This window comes from Falco naumanni, chromosome 4, assembly GCF_017639655.2.
Source record: "Falco naumanni isolate bFalNau1 chromosome 4, bFalNau1.pat, whole genome shotgun sequence".
Classification (NCBI taxonomy): Eukaryota; Metazoa; Chordata; class Aves; order Falconiformes; family Falconidae; genus Falco; species Falco naumanni.
Genome location: NC_054057.1, coordinates 73,751,456 through 73,766,673, shown reverse-complemented (window position 1 = coordinate 73,766,673; position 15,218 = coordinate 73,751,456). Strand labels below are relative to the sequence as shown.

General features: G+C 43.7%; 1 protein-coding gene across 3 annotated transcripts in view; it reads right to left on the bottom strand.

The window, feature by feature from the left end:
• The window catches only part of GSG1L (GSG1 like), a 59,773-nt gene that overhangs the window by 15,380 nt on the left and 29,175 nt on the right, over positions 1-15,218 (bottom strand). For 2 of the 3 annotated variants that reach the window (XM_040592773.1, XM_040592771.1), the window contains exons 3-5: positions 9,476-9,628; positions 5,194-5,305; positions 307-474 (exon numbers count right to left, since the gene is read on the bottom strand). In XM_040592773.1, coding sequence (XP_040448707.1) covers positions 307-474; positions 5,194-5,305; positions 9,476-9,628 — 433 coding nt within the window. The remainder of the gene's footprint in view (positions 1-306; positions 475-5,193; positions 5,306-9,475; positions 9,629-15,218) is intronic. The other variant, XM_040592772.1, reaches the window with a different exon arrangement.

Here is a 15,218-nt window from a genome sequence, read left to right as displayed (position 1 = left end):
TCCAGAGAGGGAAAATCAGCTTGTATTGGCAGCATAGCTTCTTATGAGTTCCTATGAATCGGGTGCACACTGTAGGGACTTGTCAGTCTTGTGTGAGTATATAGGAAAAGGCAGGCACTGGGACATCACAAAATTTAAGAAAAAAACAAATCAAGGAGGATCTTTTGTATTTGTCTTTAACACACATCTTCTCCAAGTATCTCAGAGACTTCGCCCACATGTGCTGAAATCGGTGAGAGCCTGGATTTTCTGCGACTAGCAGAGTCCGTGACAACCTCCACTGATCGAGCGACTGACTGCACTGACCTTTCTCTGAAGTACTTGATGGCTTCCTGGTCTAGGAAGTTCTGCTCTTCTCGAAAGCCCTGCTCAAAGATTTTGCGCTTGTGTCTGAACTCAATGACAGTCTTAGTGTAAGAGTTCAAGGTAGTAACGGAGGCCGCCATGCAGCAGGTGAAAGAGCCCCATGCCAGACTGTGGAGAGAGAAACCAGCAGACAGAGCTGGGTTAAGACAGCAGCTCACGTTATATTTCTGATGCCAAGAGACACACATACACAGGATGCAACTAGGCAGGTAAGTCGGTGGTGACAAACCCGTTCTCCTCATCTTACCTCCAGTGACCTGTGGCACATGCTCAGGCATGCAGGCAGGATGCTGGGCTGGGGGCTGGGCACAACTTTCATCCCATGGACAACCGTGTGGCAGAGTGGCTAACGTGAACACTCGGTGTGCTCTGACAGAAGAGTCAAAAGCCTCTCAATTTCCCTTTGAAATGTTTCAGACCCTTGCAGATAAGTGCTAAAATCTATAGAGCAGTCACAAACTCCTGGAAGGAGTCCCACCCCAAAGAACACATCTTTTGGACCAGTGGAAGTTCTCCAGCATCCATGGGAGACCGGCTCTGCACAATGCTACTGCAGGGTTGGTTTCGATTCTGTGGTTTTGTGCCTTCATCAGACTACTGTATTTCCTTCTTCCCTGGCTCATGGACATTTCTAGCATTCCTGGTTTACATCCAGTCTCTAAAAGCCTGACCAGAATAGAAGACAGCACTTGCATTTTGTGGAGAGATTAAATTTGAGGGCAGTGCTCCCAGTGTACAGGCAGTGCTGGCCAATCTCAGTCAGCTGGTAGCAGGACACCTGCAAGTACCAACCTGCAAGCACGGGGAGATGGAGGGAGAAGGAAAGTGGAAGAAATAAAAGTAACTGTCCCAATGCCAGGCTGGAACAGCAGCCGGTGTTGTCCTGGGTCTCCTGGCAAGGAACGTTCAGCTGGGAGCTGCTCTGCTCCCTGCTCTGGACTGGGTTTCCCCCAGGTGCCTTCTGCCCTCCCTCCACATCTCTCCTCCAGCCTTCATCTCCCTGATCTCCAGTTCAGATGTGGCTTGGGGAGGAACTCATGACCCCACGGAGTTTAGATGCATTTTGAGCATGAAATAGAGCTACAAAAAAGGCACTGAATCTTCCTTTTGTTTGCAGAGCTTATCTGCGTTCAGGCTCCCGTTGGCTTCACATTCAGCCCATCAGCTGCAGCTACAGTTCACAGTGGCTTCCTAACTAACTTGGATTAAGTTAATCATCTGTGTCAGCTACACACTTTACCTGCGCCTTGCTTTCACCTTTCCTATAACCAAATTGAACACTGATATAAATTATGCAGAACAGGAAGAATACAGCCACAGTAGGATTATCTTATAAATACGCATTATCAACAGAGCCCTCAGCATGAGCTGTTTTCCCTTTCTGCAAAGGATCTGCAGACAAGGAAACAGTTTCTCATTTCAAATTAGATGAAAGTTGAAAAAGAGCACATATTCATGCACTGAAAAATCTGGGGGAAAAAAATGGTTCAAGTAAACAGAAACGGCTCATTTCAATGATTTCAAAATTCAGCGCATACCAAGTCCTTTAGGGACTCCCATGGCAGTGAAGCGTGTGGAGGCAGCCCCTTTCCTCCGCATTTTTGAGCCCCTTTGCCAGATGCAGTCAGATAAGAAGGAAGCACAGCGAACACTGGGGTGATGAAGTTCCCTTAGATTTCCCACAGCTGGGTGAAGTGGAAAGGAAATTTATGCTATGTGTGACTGTCCAGGCACAGGGAATCCTGGCAAGTGTCTTCCTCCTACATGGAGCGTGTGGAAAACCTCCAAGAGCTCCAAATATTTCCAGCTGGACTCCTAAACAATATCAAGGAAGAAGCCAGCTGAAACCACATGCTTCACTGTGCCTGGTTGGTGCCTGGGGAATGACATATGGAGAAAAATTTCTCTTGAAAGTTTCTGATAATTTCTAATCACTAACTCAGAAATGCTGAAAGGTTCAGAGAAGGAAATACAGAATGAAGACTCTTAATGTGACCTCAGGCCTGGCATTTGGTAAATCATAATAATGAGACAATTATGGTTGATATGGTTGAGATTTTTTATGGACTTCGGTTAAATGTTATTTCAGTGTAAAAAGTGGTTCTCCTACCTGTAAGAGTACCATCCTACTTTAGGTGAAGGCCTCTTTAACAGCAATGCCCCTCTGTGCCAGCTGTGCCCCAGATGTGGTGGGACTGTACCTATAGTGCCTCTGGTAGCTGAGCTCAGGGCTGTGCTTTCAAGTTCCTCTGTGGCCTAAAACAGCTCAGGGTTTTGTATATTTCTTTTTTCTAGGGGGGGCAAATTTGAACATCCCCTGATCCTCAGAGCCAGTGGAGAATTTCCCGGGCTACTTCTGGCTCGTGCCAAAGCACAAACACCCTTCCAGGCTTTGCCAAAGGCTTGGGAATGGGGTAGGATAACAGGGACAAAGTGATGCATTTTCAACCCTGGGGTGTCTGAGCAGATCATGAGCATCCCTTCCTTATTTGAGGGGGGTATTTTTGTCATCCCCTTTCGATAGAGGGGAAATAGTCACGGAAAAAATAGCTTTCACATTGGCACTTGGGAAACGAATGGCAGTCCAGGTCTGCACTCATGCCCTTGGGCTCTTGGCCATGGGGACAGTGTTCCCAGGACCCAGGTTTCAGTGGCGTTGCAATTCTCCATGCTCTGACAGGTGTCTGGGAGGATGCTGCAGTGGTACTTCTTACAGAAGGCTGTAAACAATGCTGATGTTTGTACTACTGGTTCAGGGGTATTTAAAGCTCATGCTTCAGGCCATCACCTGAACCCAGATCGAGCAGAAGGAAATTCCTGCATGTGCAGCTTTCCCAAACTCCACCAGGCTGGGTGGGTGTTTGTTTTTAACCCTTCTTAAAGAAGGTGTTCAAGTCTGGGGATGCCAGGAGGGGTTGTAGCTCTCTAGTCCCTATGGAAGTGGTGGTTCAGTGTTAGCTGGGAGGAAGAAGCCTCTTGTTTTTGCTGCATTTGACTTTCAGACCTTCCTTTGCCAGTTTTGCTCCCAGTCACTGACGTGGCATGAGGAACCCCATGGCCTTCCCCTGGCTGCTGAGCACCGCTGCCGGCTGGAAACGCTGCGCTGTTCACGTCTGCCGCGGGGGAGCTGTGACTGAGCTGCGGTTTGCACTGTGCCCAGTGTCTGCCTAGGTAAGTGCGTTGCCTCGAAAGGTATTAGTGGAAAGGAGGGAGATTCCCAAATCTGAGAAGCTACTTTGTGACAGCAACAGCTTGAGCAGAGCTCAGGGTGAACCTGCAGTTACTGGATAGAGTGAAACTGAGGTCCCACTTCAGGAATATGGGAAGAGCTGAGGTTACTTCCATGTATTTGTCTGCTGGTGGGTATCTCCAGCATCCTCCACAGTGAAGCCTAACCCCAGGGTCTTTAAACCAATGCCTGCTGTGCCCTGGCGGTGGCTGCGTGGGGAGAACTGCGGGCAGGGGCGCGCCTGCTCTGGGGCAAAGCTGTGGTGAGGGCAGCGGCAGCACTGCCAGCTGCGAGCGCAGGTGGGATGCTGGCTCTGAACAGCTCGCTCCGAGCATGGGTGGGATGAGTGGGCTCGTGATGCCCTACGGGACCTGCAAGCCTTTGATGCCCGCTCTGAGACACAGGGTTTCTTGTCTTGCACAAGATGAAGGGGAATGATCTAATGAGTGCTTTATCATGCTAGACATTTAACAATATTCTGAATTTTGAGTATTGCAGTAAATTATAAAATAGAGTTCTGAAGACAAATTAACAGAGGATATGCCTTATTATTTAAAGATATTAATAATTATACAATTATGACCACAGAATTGCTACGAACATTTATATAAATATTATAAATATATGATTGCAGTTTATTTAGTTCATCACCACATGCAATAAATATTAATTTTTGATACACAAAATAAGCTGCATTTTAAATATAATGCAATTTATATTTTGTAACATGTTACTACAATATTAGTAACTCCTCCCATCAAACACAATACAGTGAGGGGAGAAGGAAAGACTAATAATTCCCTGTAGTGCTGTGCGTAAGAAGCATTTGTGTTTGTTTACTGGTGTTAGCAAAGGTTCTTGTCTCTGCTTTGAGATGGATTGAAAATAATACACTATATTTAGCAATGAAAAAGTATTCTCCTTAGCCATGCAAAGAGGCTGATGCCTCTAGAGGGATGTGAAAGTTGTTTGCAGTTATTTCTATCCTCCACGGTCTCCTTGTAAGCTTCTTATAAGCTTGCAAGCAATATAACACAGTTGACGTATCTTGGCCAAATTATTTTTTATGTGAATTTTAGAAGATAAATGGGAAAAGTAAAAATAAAATCAGTTTCCAAAATGTCTTGTCCATTTTTCCAAGCCTTCTTGCCATGATCCACAGGGAAGTCTTAAGGTGCCAGGAGCACTATGCCTTCCACTGTGGCTGTGTTAAAAGCTGCAGTGTAAGGTTCAACTAAGACATTAATTAAAAAAAAAAAAGCAAAAAAAAAAAAAGCTCAAAGTCTCTGAAATGCCATGGCAATTATGTACCTAAATTGAACTTTAATGAGAGTGCTCAATCTGTGTTGGTAATTGTGGTTGCTGTTTATTTACAAATGCTATGTACCTGCTGATAGGCACAGCTGCTGCTGCACAGTCACTGATAACTGCCCTCTACACCTCAACAACTGTACGGCCATGGTGGTTTTTTGCTCCTAGCATTTTGGCAGCTGGAAATTTACATGCATCTTCCTGGAAATCTGTGATATGTACAATCTCTGAACAAACTGGTGGAACAACTCAAAAATGAAAAGATATTAACCAGTGGTGACACTTACCAGAAGGACCATCCGTAGTCCCATGAATGTGGTCGCCAGTCCTCTGGCCCAAGGCTGACTGTCACTTGGAAAACTTGAGTATACATCATGTGTGCCACCATCCCCAAGAGACCTGAGAAGCAGGGATTATAACAGGAATTTTTGTGCTAATGTTTTTTATAATTCTTGAGATAGCTACTGCTGGAAGTGCTTTGAAAGCTCCAGAAAAGTCTTTGTTGTACTTTTATGCCTCTTATTCTACTGTGGAGGAGGGAGTTGCATGGGCAGAGGAAAGGTGTGACTGAGAACTCATTATTTTACATCATACTGAATTCTCAATTAAGAGAAGAGTTAAAGAAAGAAAATTGTTGAAGAAAACGTTGCACAATTAGCATCCCCACCAACCTTGCTGCTGCAAAACAGGGGTATGCCACCCACAAGCTATCTCACTTAGCCCATCGCAGGCAGGCCTCAGGTAAGAGAATAAGGAGAGAGACTTCTGTAGGCAATTCAAGATTCAAAGTGTTAATGCCAAACAATGGTATTTTATCTGAACAGCTGCTAAACTTTATAAATTTGAACACTCATAAAACACTTGTAAGTTACACAAGGAAGTTAAATGAACTCAGTATTCCTGATGATGTGTGGCGAGAGGACACCACAGGAATACTTTTGCCGGTACAATGCTGATGATGCTTGCTTTTGTGCCACCATTATATTTTGCTGAGATAATGACAGCTGGGTGAAGATTAGATGCTCCACTCACCATGGTGTTAAGAACAGGGCTGCAGATAAATTGCAGAGTAGCCTGAGTTTGCTCTGCCGCTTAGCTGGCCAGCATGGTTCTTCAGCTTAAGCAGAAAAAACTGTCTGAATTTTACATTTAGACATCTCTCTGAGGAAAACCAGACCCTGCTTTTCAAGGAGTGGTGGCCAGGAGCAGCTCTGATGCTTGGAGAATTTTCTAGGTACAATAATCTGGGATGTGTGTGCTTTAGTCCCTTGGCAATGCAGATTATGCTCCCAGCTGAGCTCACAAAAAGCATGGGTTCAGGCACTTAGCTAAGAGTGGGGCAGGATCATCATATCCCAAATAGACCTTGGACCTACAGATGTCAAAAACTCCCTTGTTCTGCATCAGCAGTTCAAGGCACTTAGGAATACTGGTGTTCTGTCACGGTGGGGTACGATGTGGTCCCACACCTTACACTGGCACCTTAACCGAAGCTGCCATTTACTGTTCTCTCTGACCATCTATTTTTTTCCACGGTTGCCCTTCCTCCATATGGAAGATCCTGATTTTTCCCTCCCCAGACCCAACTCTTTGCTTTTCTTTCCTGCTTACTTTCAGAGTCTACAGCTCTTCATTAGTCTCACCAGACACGTAGATGATTCAGGGCAATTCTGGGGGAGGGAAGTTGGGGAACGTCATGTTTGTGTTGTGGGTATGTTAAGCAGGACCTTCAGCAAGACAAATGTCATATTTGATGCAAACAACTGCAGAGGCTGAAAGAAGACATTTTATTACAAGAAGCTGCAATGGTTTGCTCAGCTGCTTCATGTTGGTGTGACACACTGCGAAGTTAGGAGGTGGAAAGAGCAATTCACATCGGAAGGAATGGTATTTCAGCAAGGTGGGTGGCCTAATGGGAGCACAGCAAACTGGTACACACCTTGCTTGTTTCTGGCTATATTTAATTTCCAGAATTCACTGGGAGCTTGCTGTACTTTTTAAATCGGTGGATTTTTTTTTCTCCAGCTGACAGTTATAACATTGATCTTAAAGTTTGTGGTTTGCTGTTCCTGTACCTACTGTCAGTAATTTTTCAACCTTAATAAAATATTACAGACTGCCCTGAGACATGTCATAGTCACTCAGAGCCATCAGGAGGTTTGACAGAGCCAGCACTACCTTCAGCAAGGCTGATCTGTTCTGTCATGCAAAACCTTAATGGCATTTCAGCAACGTTCAGGCCTTTTGCCGTGTGGGAGGCCAGCATGACAGTTCACTGATACAGGTGAGTAGGAGGTCATCAGCAAATCCTGCTGCAACTGGGGGACCACAGCAAAAACATGGTGTTTATTGCTTTATCTGCCTCAGGTGGGGCGGGGTGGGGGCAGACATGTGCCAGGCTGCGCTGGCAGTGCCATTATGCCATGTACAACAATACGAATCCTACTTTCATTGTGCTACTTCATGCACTTCTGATTTGGCTTGTTCCTGATGCCACCCATTGGTGTGGGCTATTTTAGGTGTGCCTTGCCAAGTTCTCCATGGGGATATCCTCTGGTACTTTTTTGTTGTACATTTATTTGTAAGATTTTAGATAAAATTAACAGCTGTAATGTAAATCAACAAATGCTGTATTTACAAGGTCATCTTTTCCTCCAGCTGGGCAAAGAGGACAAAATGCCTGTCTGCCCACCCACCTGGGGTCCAGGGCAACAGACGCTTGCAGGTGGAAAATCCTGATAATTTGGTGGACTGGAGTGACCGGGTGGATGGGAGAGCAGAAACACTGACCATTTATAGCTGGCTCAAGATCATTGGCCTTGCAGGACCAGAACTGTTGCTAGGTGTCAGTAATGGGAGAACTTAAGGAACTAAATTTGAAAAGACAAGGTATTTTAAAGCATGTTCAGATAACTTTACCAAAAATATTATTTAGAAAATATATCACATTAATTAAAATACTTCATTATGAATATTACATGAGAGACATATGTAAGTTTTTTTATTTGTATAAAGTTAAAAAGGATACCAAAATCATGATGTTCTGGGGTTTGTTTTTTAAATGACTCATAGGAGGTTAAGAAACTGCAGTAAGTGGCCACACTATCAGCATAATTTTTCCTAACCTTTAGGTGTTGAGCTATGAGAATATGAGGATCCCATTGCAGTTTTAGGAGGGAATTCTAGCATGGATTTAATGAGAGGTGTGTTGCTCCAAGGCAAAATCCTCTTTGTTACTTAATTTCTATTGAGCTGTGTCATTATAAATATGCTAAACTTAAACAAATATGTTTTTCTTCTTTCTTCTGATATCTCTGTTACTGAAAATAAAATCTAGCAGTGTTATGGGGTTTGGTTTTGGTTTGTTTGGTTTTTTTTTTTCAATTCTTCCTATTTTTCTACCTTTTTTCCCTGTAAAACTTTAAAATTTATATTTGGAACACCATGGCAATGTGTTTATAAAGAGGGAAGGACAAAATAAAAATAGAAAGTTGTGTAGGAAAGCAAACTTCATAATTCTTACAAACTTTAAAACCACAGTTAATGGTGAAGAGACAGAAACCACATGGAAATAATTGCTTGAATGCTGAAGAATTCAATGTATTTTGACTTTGAAAGTTGAACTGACTTTTTTTAAAATCCAAATTACATTCAAAGCTGAAATACATGCTTTGGCAGTTTTTACCAGAATTTTTTTTGTCCTCTCAGCTCTGCTTCTGATCTAAGTTTTATACCTCTAATTGTATTTAAAAATTTGAAGCTATCTCTAAAGATACAAACTCCTTCACAGAATGTACACTGCCCATTATAAACTCTTTCAGCTTGAAATACAGCAGAATAAAACGCCCTTTTATTACAGAAGTTCTTTCTGCCAGAGAGGTTCATGCAGGAGTGCTTACAGAAACCAGCTGTGGCTCGATGCTTGTGTAAATCCTGGGAAGTGGAGCTTTTAAGCCAGCACAGCAGTAAAGGGACACTTAATTACACGGATAGATTTGATAACTTCTTTTAGAGGAGTTCCTCAAGTTCAGACACTGAAGGGCTCCAGGTACAGACCAAGCATGAAAATAACCTGAAACACATGTCCCCACATTACTCTTGAGGTTGCTGCTAAGTGCGATTACTAGAGCCCTTTTCATACTTAGTTTTGCTAATGAACAAGATGGGCTTCTTTGGTTTGAAGCATCAAGCCTTCACCTACTTTCAGGATTAACACAGGAAAAAAAATTATCAACACTATAGCCAATAGAAAATGAAAAACAATCAGTACGATGATGCTGAAAAAGGAAGGCTCAGGCTATGGCTACGGTAACGGCTGTGCAGGCTGGGGGAAGGCTAATTACTGCATCGCTGTTGTGAAATCAGGAATATCTATTTTCGCTTCTCCCTGGCAAGAGGCAAATTTATCATGCAGTCCTTGTTTCAAAGGAACAAAAAAATCATGGTGAAAAATATGCTAGTTAAATGGGGATAAGAGAGTCTTGTGCCCCCCAGGTTTTATTCTTTCAAAGTTTTAGAATTTTGTCTTGTTGTGGTTCCTCAGGCAAAAGGGAAAGGAAAGGCTCATACCTGAAAGCACAGTGAAGACAGCAGCAAAGGCATTTAACTTGAGCCCATCTATCACACTGCTTGAATGAAAGAGCTCGAGGCACATAAGGCTGAATCCGACGACTAACAGCATGATGTATAACACCTCGGATACTACTGATAACCACAGGACACCTGCAATGCAACAGAGCAGCAACCAGACACTTATTTGGTAAATACTTTAAGAGGTTAGAGTTTGTAAAAATTGATTAGGATATCAGGACTATCTAGGAGTAATTGTGTATTCAGAAAGCTTAAATTTAGCAAACTACCACCCAAACTCTGAAAAATAAAAAGAGGTGAATGAAGATGTGAAGAGCATCAGGGTGGTAAAGATACTGCAGAAAGAACAAGCTGTTGCCTAAGATCCCAGCTTGACTGAAGAACCTCTTTGGGTATCTCTAGAACCTCTTGGCTCCTCTGACCCAAAACATAAGACACACAATCTGTTTTCCCTCCCTGTGTCATGGTTTAGATGAGCAGAATCTAGCATACATGGTGGTGATGGGACATGATACCTCATGACGTATGGGCTGGTGGAGATGGACAGGTTTGGATACCTCTTTTTCACAAGAGTGTTCGAAGAAAATGTTTTCAGTCCAGGTTTTAAAATTCTTATCACAATACAATGTTGGGGCCTGTTACTAGAAACTCTTTCACAGAAAGTGGTGTCCCGCCGAATGACTGTTCTGACTTGGAGTGTTTGCATCCACTGCACAGGTCTCTGCTGCTCGGACTAATACAAAAACTGCCAGGATACCAGTGGGGGAGAGCCAGTTATTTATAACTCACGCAGTTGAAGAGCTTCAGACACAAAATTTGGACTGCCTTCTGTTTTCTCAACCCCTAGGTACAATCCCTCAGAGGAAGGGCAGAGTTGACATGCAAGTGTGAACTGCGCGTGCTGTGGGACCTTGGGGCTGTGTGCAAGTAAGTGGGTCTGGCTGAGACAGATTCGCTCACTATAGATAGCACATTCGGAAATTTCAGCACAAAACCTCTTGCACGATCTGCTGGGCCTTTTAAAGTCACCAAGCCATGGGGTAAATCTGAGAGGTTGGTAACAGATGATAATATTGAGTCCCTGCCAAATTTCCAATTGCTGTTTCAGCATGAGAATCTGCTAGAATTCTTTGGTACATTTGCTAACCTGATTGCTAGAGAATTCACCTGGAAACAATGAGCAGTGATGGAAAATTTCAGCCTAAGCAGTCGAAACATGGAAAGTTAAGCATCTGAAGACAATGGCTTATATTAGAAATTGTCGCTGTAACCATAGAGACTGCTACAGGCTTCACTTGTATTAATACATTCTCTTCTTGCGGTAAGAACATATGTGTGATAATGCCTATATCAAACCAGATATGCAGTCTTACTTCTATCAAATATTTGAATGTCCTCTTAATGACCAAGTTGATCCCAGCTCATATTTGTCTGGGAATTTGTCTTTATAATTACATCTGATTAATATGTGCTATTCATTGTTGCCACTGTATCCGACCTTTTGAGTTTTTAAACAATACTACAGAGACTATAATAAATAAACCTTCTAATTTCTCGCAGTGACTGTATGTGTAATATTGCATCTATCAACAGCAAACAGCTGTTTACCTCACTCCTGTTAGGCAATTTGGTATCAGGGCAACTGGCACAGGCTTCCAAAAAGAAATACCAGTGAGAGACAGCAAGGGTGGTGTTCTGTGAATCAGCAGGATTAATAAGGGATTTTGCCTCATTTTCTCACAAACAGAAGTTTCTGTCACAGGAGAATGATGAAATGGTTTGAGTTGGCAAGAATCAGATTATGTAAACCTGACTATAAACCGGGGCAGCAGGGAGCCCTAACTAACGAGTTCTAATTCATAGGTCTTTTCCAACCTGAATGACTCTGTGGTCCTATACATTTTTCAGCCCAGACTGGAAAGGGTAATAGACAACATATCTGCCCAGATGTTTATCGCTCTGTTTCTACTCCTGAGGATACTCACTGCTGGTATCACAAGGGCAGTGCTGTAGTAGTGACTCCAGTGTGGCTCTGTCTTCAGCTTCCTTGGGCGAACAGCTGGCCAGAAGGATTGGACTCAAAGAGTTGTGATTAGTGAGGTATCATCAGGCTGGTGGCCAGTCACTAGTGGTGCTCCTCAGGGCTCAGTTTTAAGGTCAGTTCTCTTGAATGTTTCTATCAGTGACATGGACACAAGAGTTGAGCACATGCTAAGAAGGTTTGCTGATGATTCTAAATTAGGAGGAGATGTTGAGTCCCTTGAGAGGAGGGAGATCTTGGTAGATCTGAGTGCTGGGAAATCACCAACTGGATGAAATTTAACAAGGATAAATAATGGATTCTGCTCCTGGGACAGTATAATCCTGGATGTATGTATAGACTGGAGGACAAGAGGCTGGAGTGCAGCCCTGGAGAAAGGGATCTGGGGGTTTGGTTGATGTCTTGGGGGTTCAGTTGATCCACATCCACAGTAAAGATACTGCAGAAAGAACAAGCTGCTGCCTAAGATACCAGCTTCACTAAAGGACCTCTTTGGGTATCTCTAGAACATCTTGGTTCTATGCAATTTTTATCTATTTTATCTATTGCCCACCTATGAAATAGTCCTTGAAGCTGGATACTGTAGACAGAAGCGCAGTGTGCTTGAGAAATAATGGGAAGCTGGAGGATGCACATACGTCTCTATGGGAGGTTCCAGGTTAACGTGGCCAGAAGGCAGGAGAGGAGACGCTGCTAGAGGCAGCCTTGTGCACATTCAGAGTGACAGGAGGGCTCTGGGAGGTGAGGGTGGAGGGTATGGGGCCCGGTGGGTGTTCTTTATCCTGCTGGTGAAGGAGAAAGGAACAGGAGGAAGGAAGACCTGGCTGTGTGGCTGGTGTCTCAGGGAGTGCGCTGGCTTCTCTAACCACAAGGAACAAGGGCTGGTGACAGGAATAGGATCTACCTGGTCAAATGGGACAAGAGTGGTTTTACCAGCAGGATAACCTTGGAAGATCTTCAAACCTGATACGCTGGAGAAGGTTTGACATAATTTAAAGACCTCTAAGGGCATGGGGGACAGTGAGGAAGCGTTGGGGGGCTGGAGCTCACGGTGTACAAGGTAAGGCAGAGAGAGCTTCACCTTCTTATCCTGTACAAGAAGAGGCGAAGTTCTCGCTCTCTACAGGTGCCTAACTGAGGTATATAGATAATAGAGCCTAGCCCTTGGAGCTGAACCAGCTGAACCAGGAGTAGGAGGAGACAAAATTTGCAACAATTCCAGAATTGAGCTAAGCAAAAAGGTGGTCAAACACTGGAAGAGGGGCCCAGTGAGGCTGTGTGAGCTCTGTCCTTGATGACATTAAAATCTCTACTGGACGTGGCCCTGAGTGGCTGGATCTGGTGGACATGCTTTCAGCAGAGGCTTGGACTGAAGGCTTCAGAAGCCCCTTCAACCCTAAATCATCCTATGATTTTTTTAATTTCACAGTTCCTAGGTCTATTGTGCTGGGGGAGCAGCTGGAGGAAGGAAATGAACTGGGGTAGGGATAACAGGAGTAGAAACAGAGTTGAACTATGGCCCTGAGGAACAACTCAGTGAGACATGAGTTTTGCTGTCCTGTGAAACCTCTTTCCAATGAGACAATGACCAGGTGAGTTACCCCTGGAAGACATAGTCAATTCTTTCTGCTTTTTTTGGACCCTGTTCCTATCTGGAAAAGAACTCTAACTCTTCTGTCTTATTTCCTGGCGTACCTTGAATATTTGCTCTATGCCTTTTTAAAATGCATTTAGTGTGGGGGAAAGTAAGTTACACATGCAGAGTTTGCATAGTTCTGATTATGTCCTGTCCTGCCTGCTTTGATTTTGAATTTAATCTGAAATAATAACATCCAGAAAATGCAAGCTATATCTGGGTTTTGCATCTTCCTGTGTCTGTCAGAAGCAGAACAGTTGATTCAGGTTATTAATTCAGGAGACAGTGTCTTTCTGTTCTGTGCTGATGGTGAAGTGATCTCCCACTGCTCCTCTCTCAACATGAGATTCATGAGGCAGTCACTTGGCATCACTTACTTCTACTTACAATCTCTTACAGCCTCCTTCCTGCAAAGTAGAGAGCTCCTTCTCCTGAGGAGACCTCAGTTATTCCAGGTGACAGGGAAGAAGTTCTCCAGAGGATTTTTCTCTTTCCTTGTCTTTTCTGCTGTCACCTTTTCTGTCTGTCTTATTTCCCACCAGCCTGTGTCCTCTGCTCCAGGGATTTGTCTGGCCTAACTCAGCTTTTGTGAAAAAACTTTCCTTCAGAAGAGTCTGCACTCCATTCATTTGGAGAATCCTACCTGGATGGCCTGTATCTGAGGGTCTGTATTCTTATAAATCATCAGCTTTCTCTGTTGGTTTTTTTTTTGTTTGTTTTTGTCCTGTTTATGCTTTTTCCTTGCCTGTTCATCAAATTGGCTGTTACATGTGCAGAGAGGTGCTGTGGGTTTGTGTACAGTGGGATGTGCCTGTTATGTCAAGGACATTCTTCCCTAATGCAGAAAGATTTCAGGTTCTGGCCTGCCTCCTCCTCACTATGAGCAGCATTTGTCAGATGCTGTGTCATCCCTGCTCACCTTGTCGGAAATAATGCTGTGCCATTGTGGCAGCAACATGAGACCTCCTGGGAAAGGACAGTCTTTAAAACAAAACTAAATCAAAACTAATTTCACTTACACTCCTGTACACACATTCTCACAATCATGAGTGTGTGCAAGGAGTCCATCCAGCTTGCAAGCACCAAGACGCATGCATTCAGTCATTCTTCACAGGATTCCCTGAAATAATACAGAGGACGCCAGCTGTTGAGTCCTTCTCGTGTCTTCTGGGCTTTTTGTAGGTTAGCAAAAATGTGATAGGTTTGCATGTCCCTTTTCATCCCAGCTAGGAGCTGACAGTGATCTGTCTTGCTGTTCTGTCATGTCTCTGTTACACATCATGATTTGCTTGTTGTCCTGTGTCTTCCAACCTGGTGTCTGATAATGTGTGGGTAGATGGGCCTTGATGGATCTTGATGACCCACTAATCTTGGAACCATCAACACCTGCTATTCTAATACACCTTCTCCAGCCATTGTTGACTCTGGTACTTCTCCACCAACCAGTCTACCATGTCCTCAACAGTGCTGCTGACAATGACAGTTACTATTGTGTACTGTGGACCACTTTGAATCTTTGCTCCTGCCCCACAGATATTATGCTGTATGTCACAGGTGGGATTGTTCTGATGCTGAACACCACAGACTCTGAAGTTGTTCCTGGAGGTAAAGCGGTCACCATCTTTTGGACAACTTCCTTGTGAAGTGAAAACACTGGAAGTACAGGACCTGGGCTGAGCTGCTCACCTGGAACTTGAGATGGCAAAGCTGGGACCCACCAGAAAAACTTACATAAATCAACTGATGTCATTGGATTCCTACCTCAGAAGGAATCATACCGCTGTCATGTTATCTCAAGATGTGTTGCACTCTATATGATCACCAGCTTTGCCTAAAATGAAAACATACCCCTGCTAAAAGAATATTTTTCTTGCTTCTGTCATTGGCCAGAGATTCTGATTTTTCAAGATCAGTAAAATAGCTGGGACATTACTAAACTTCTTAGTGCCTTGGAGCTATTTTTATTTCCTCAACAATGCACGAAGAGATTGTCTTCTCTGTGGAGTTCATAGTGAAAAGCATCAGTGTCACCTCCTCATGGACTT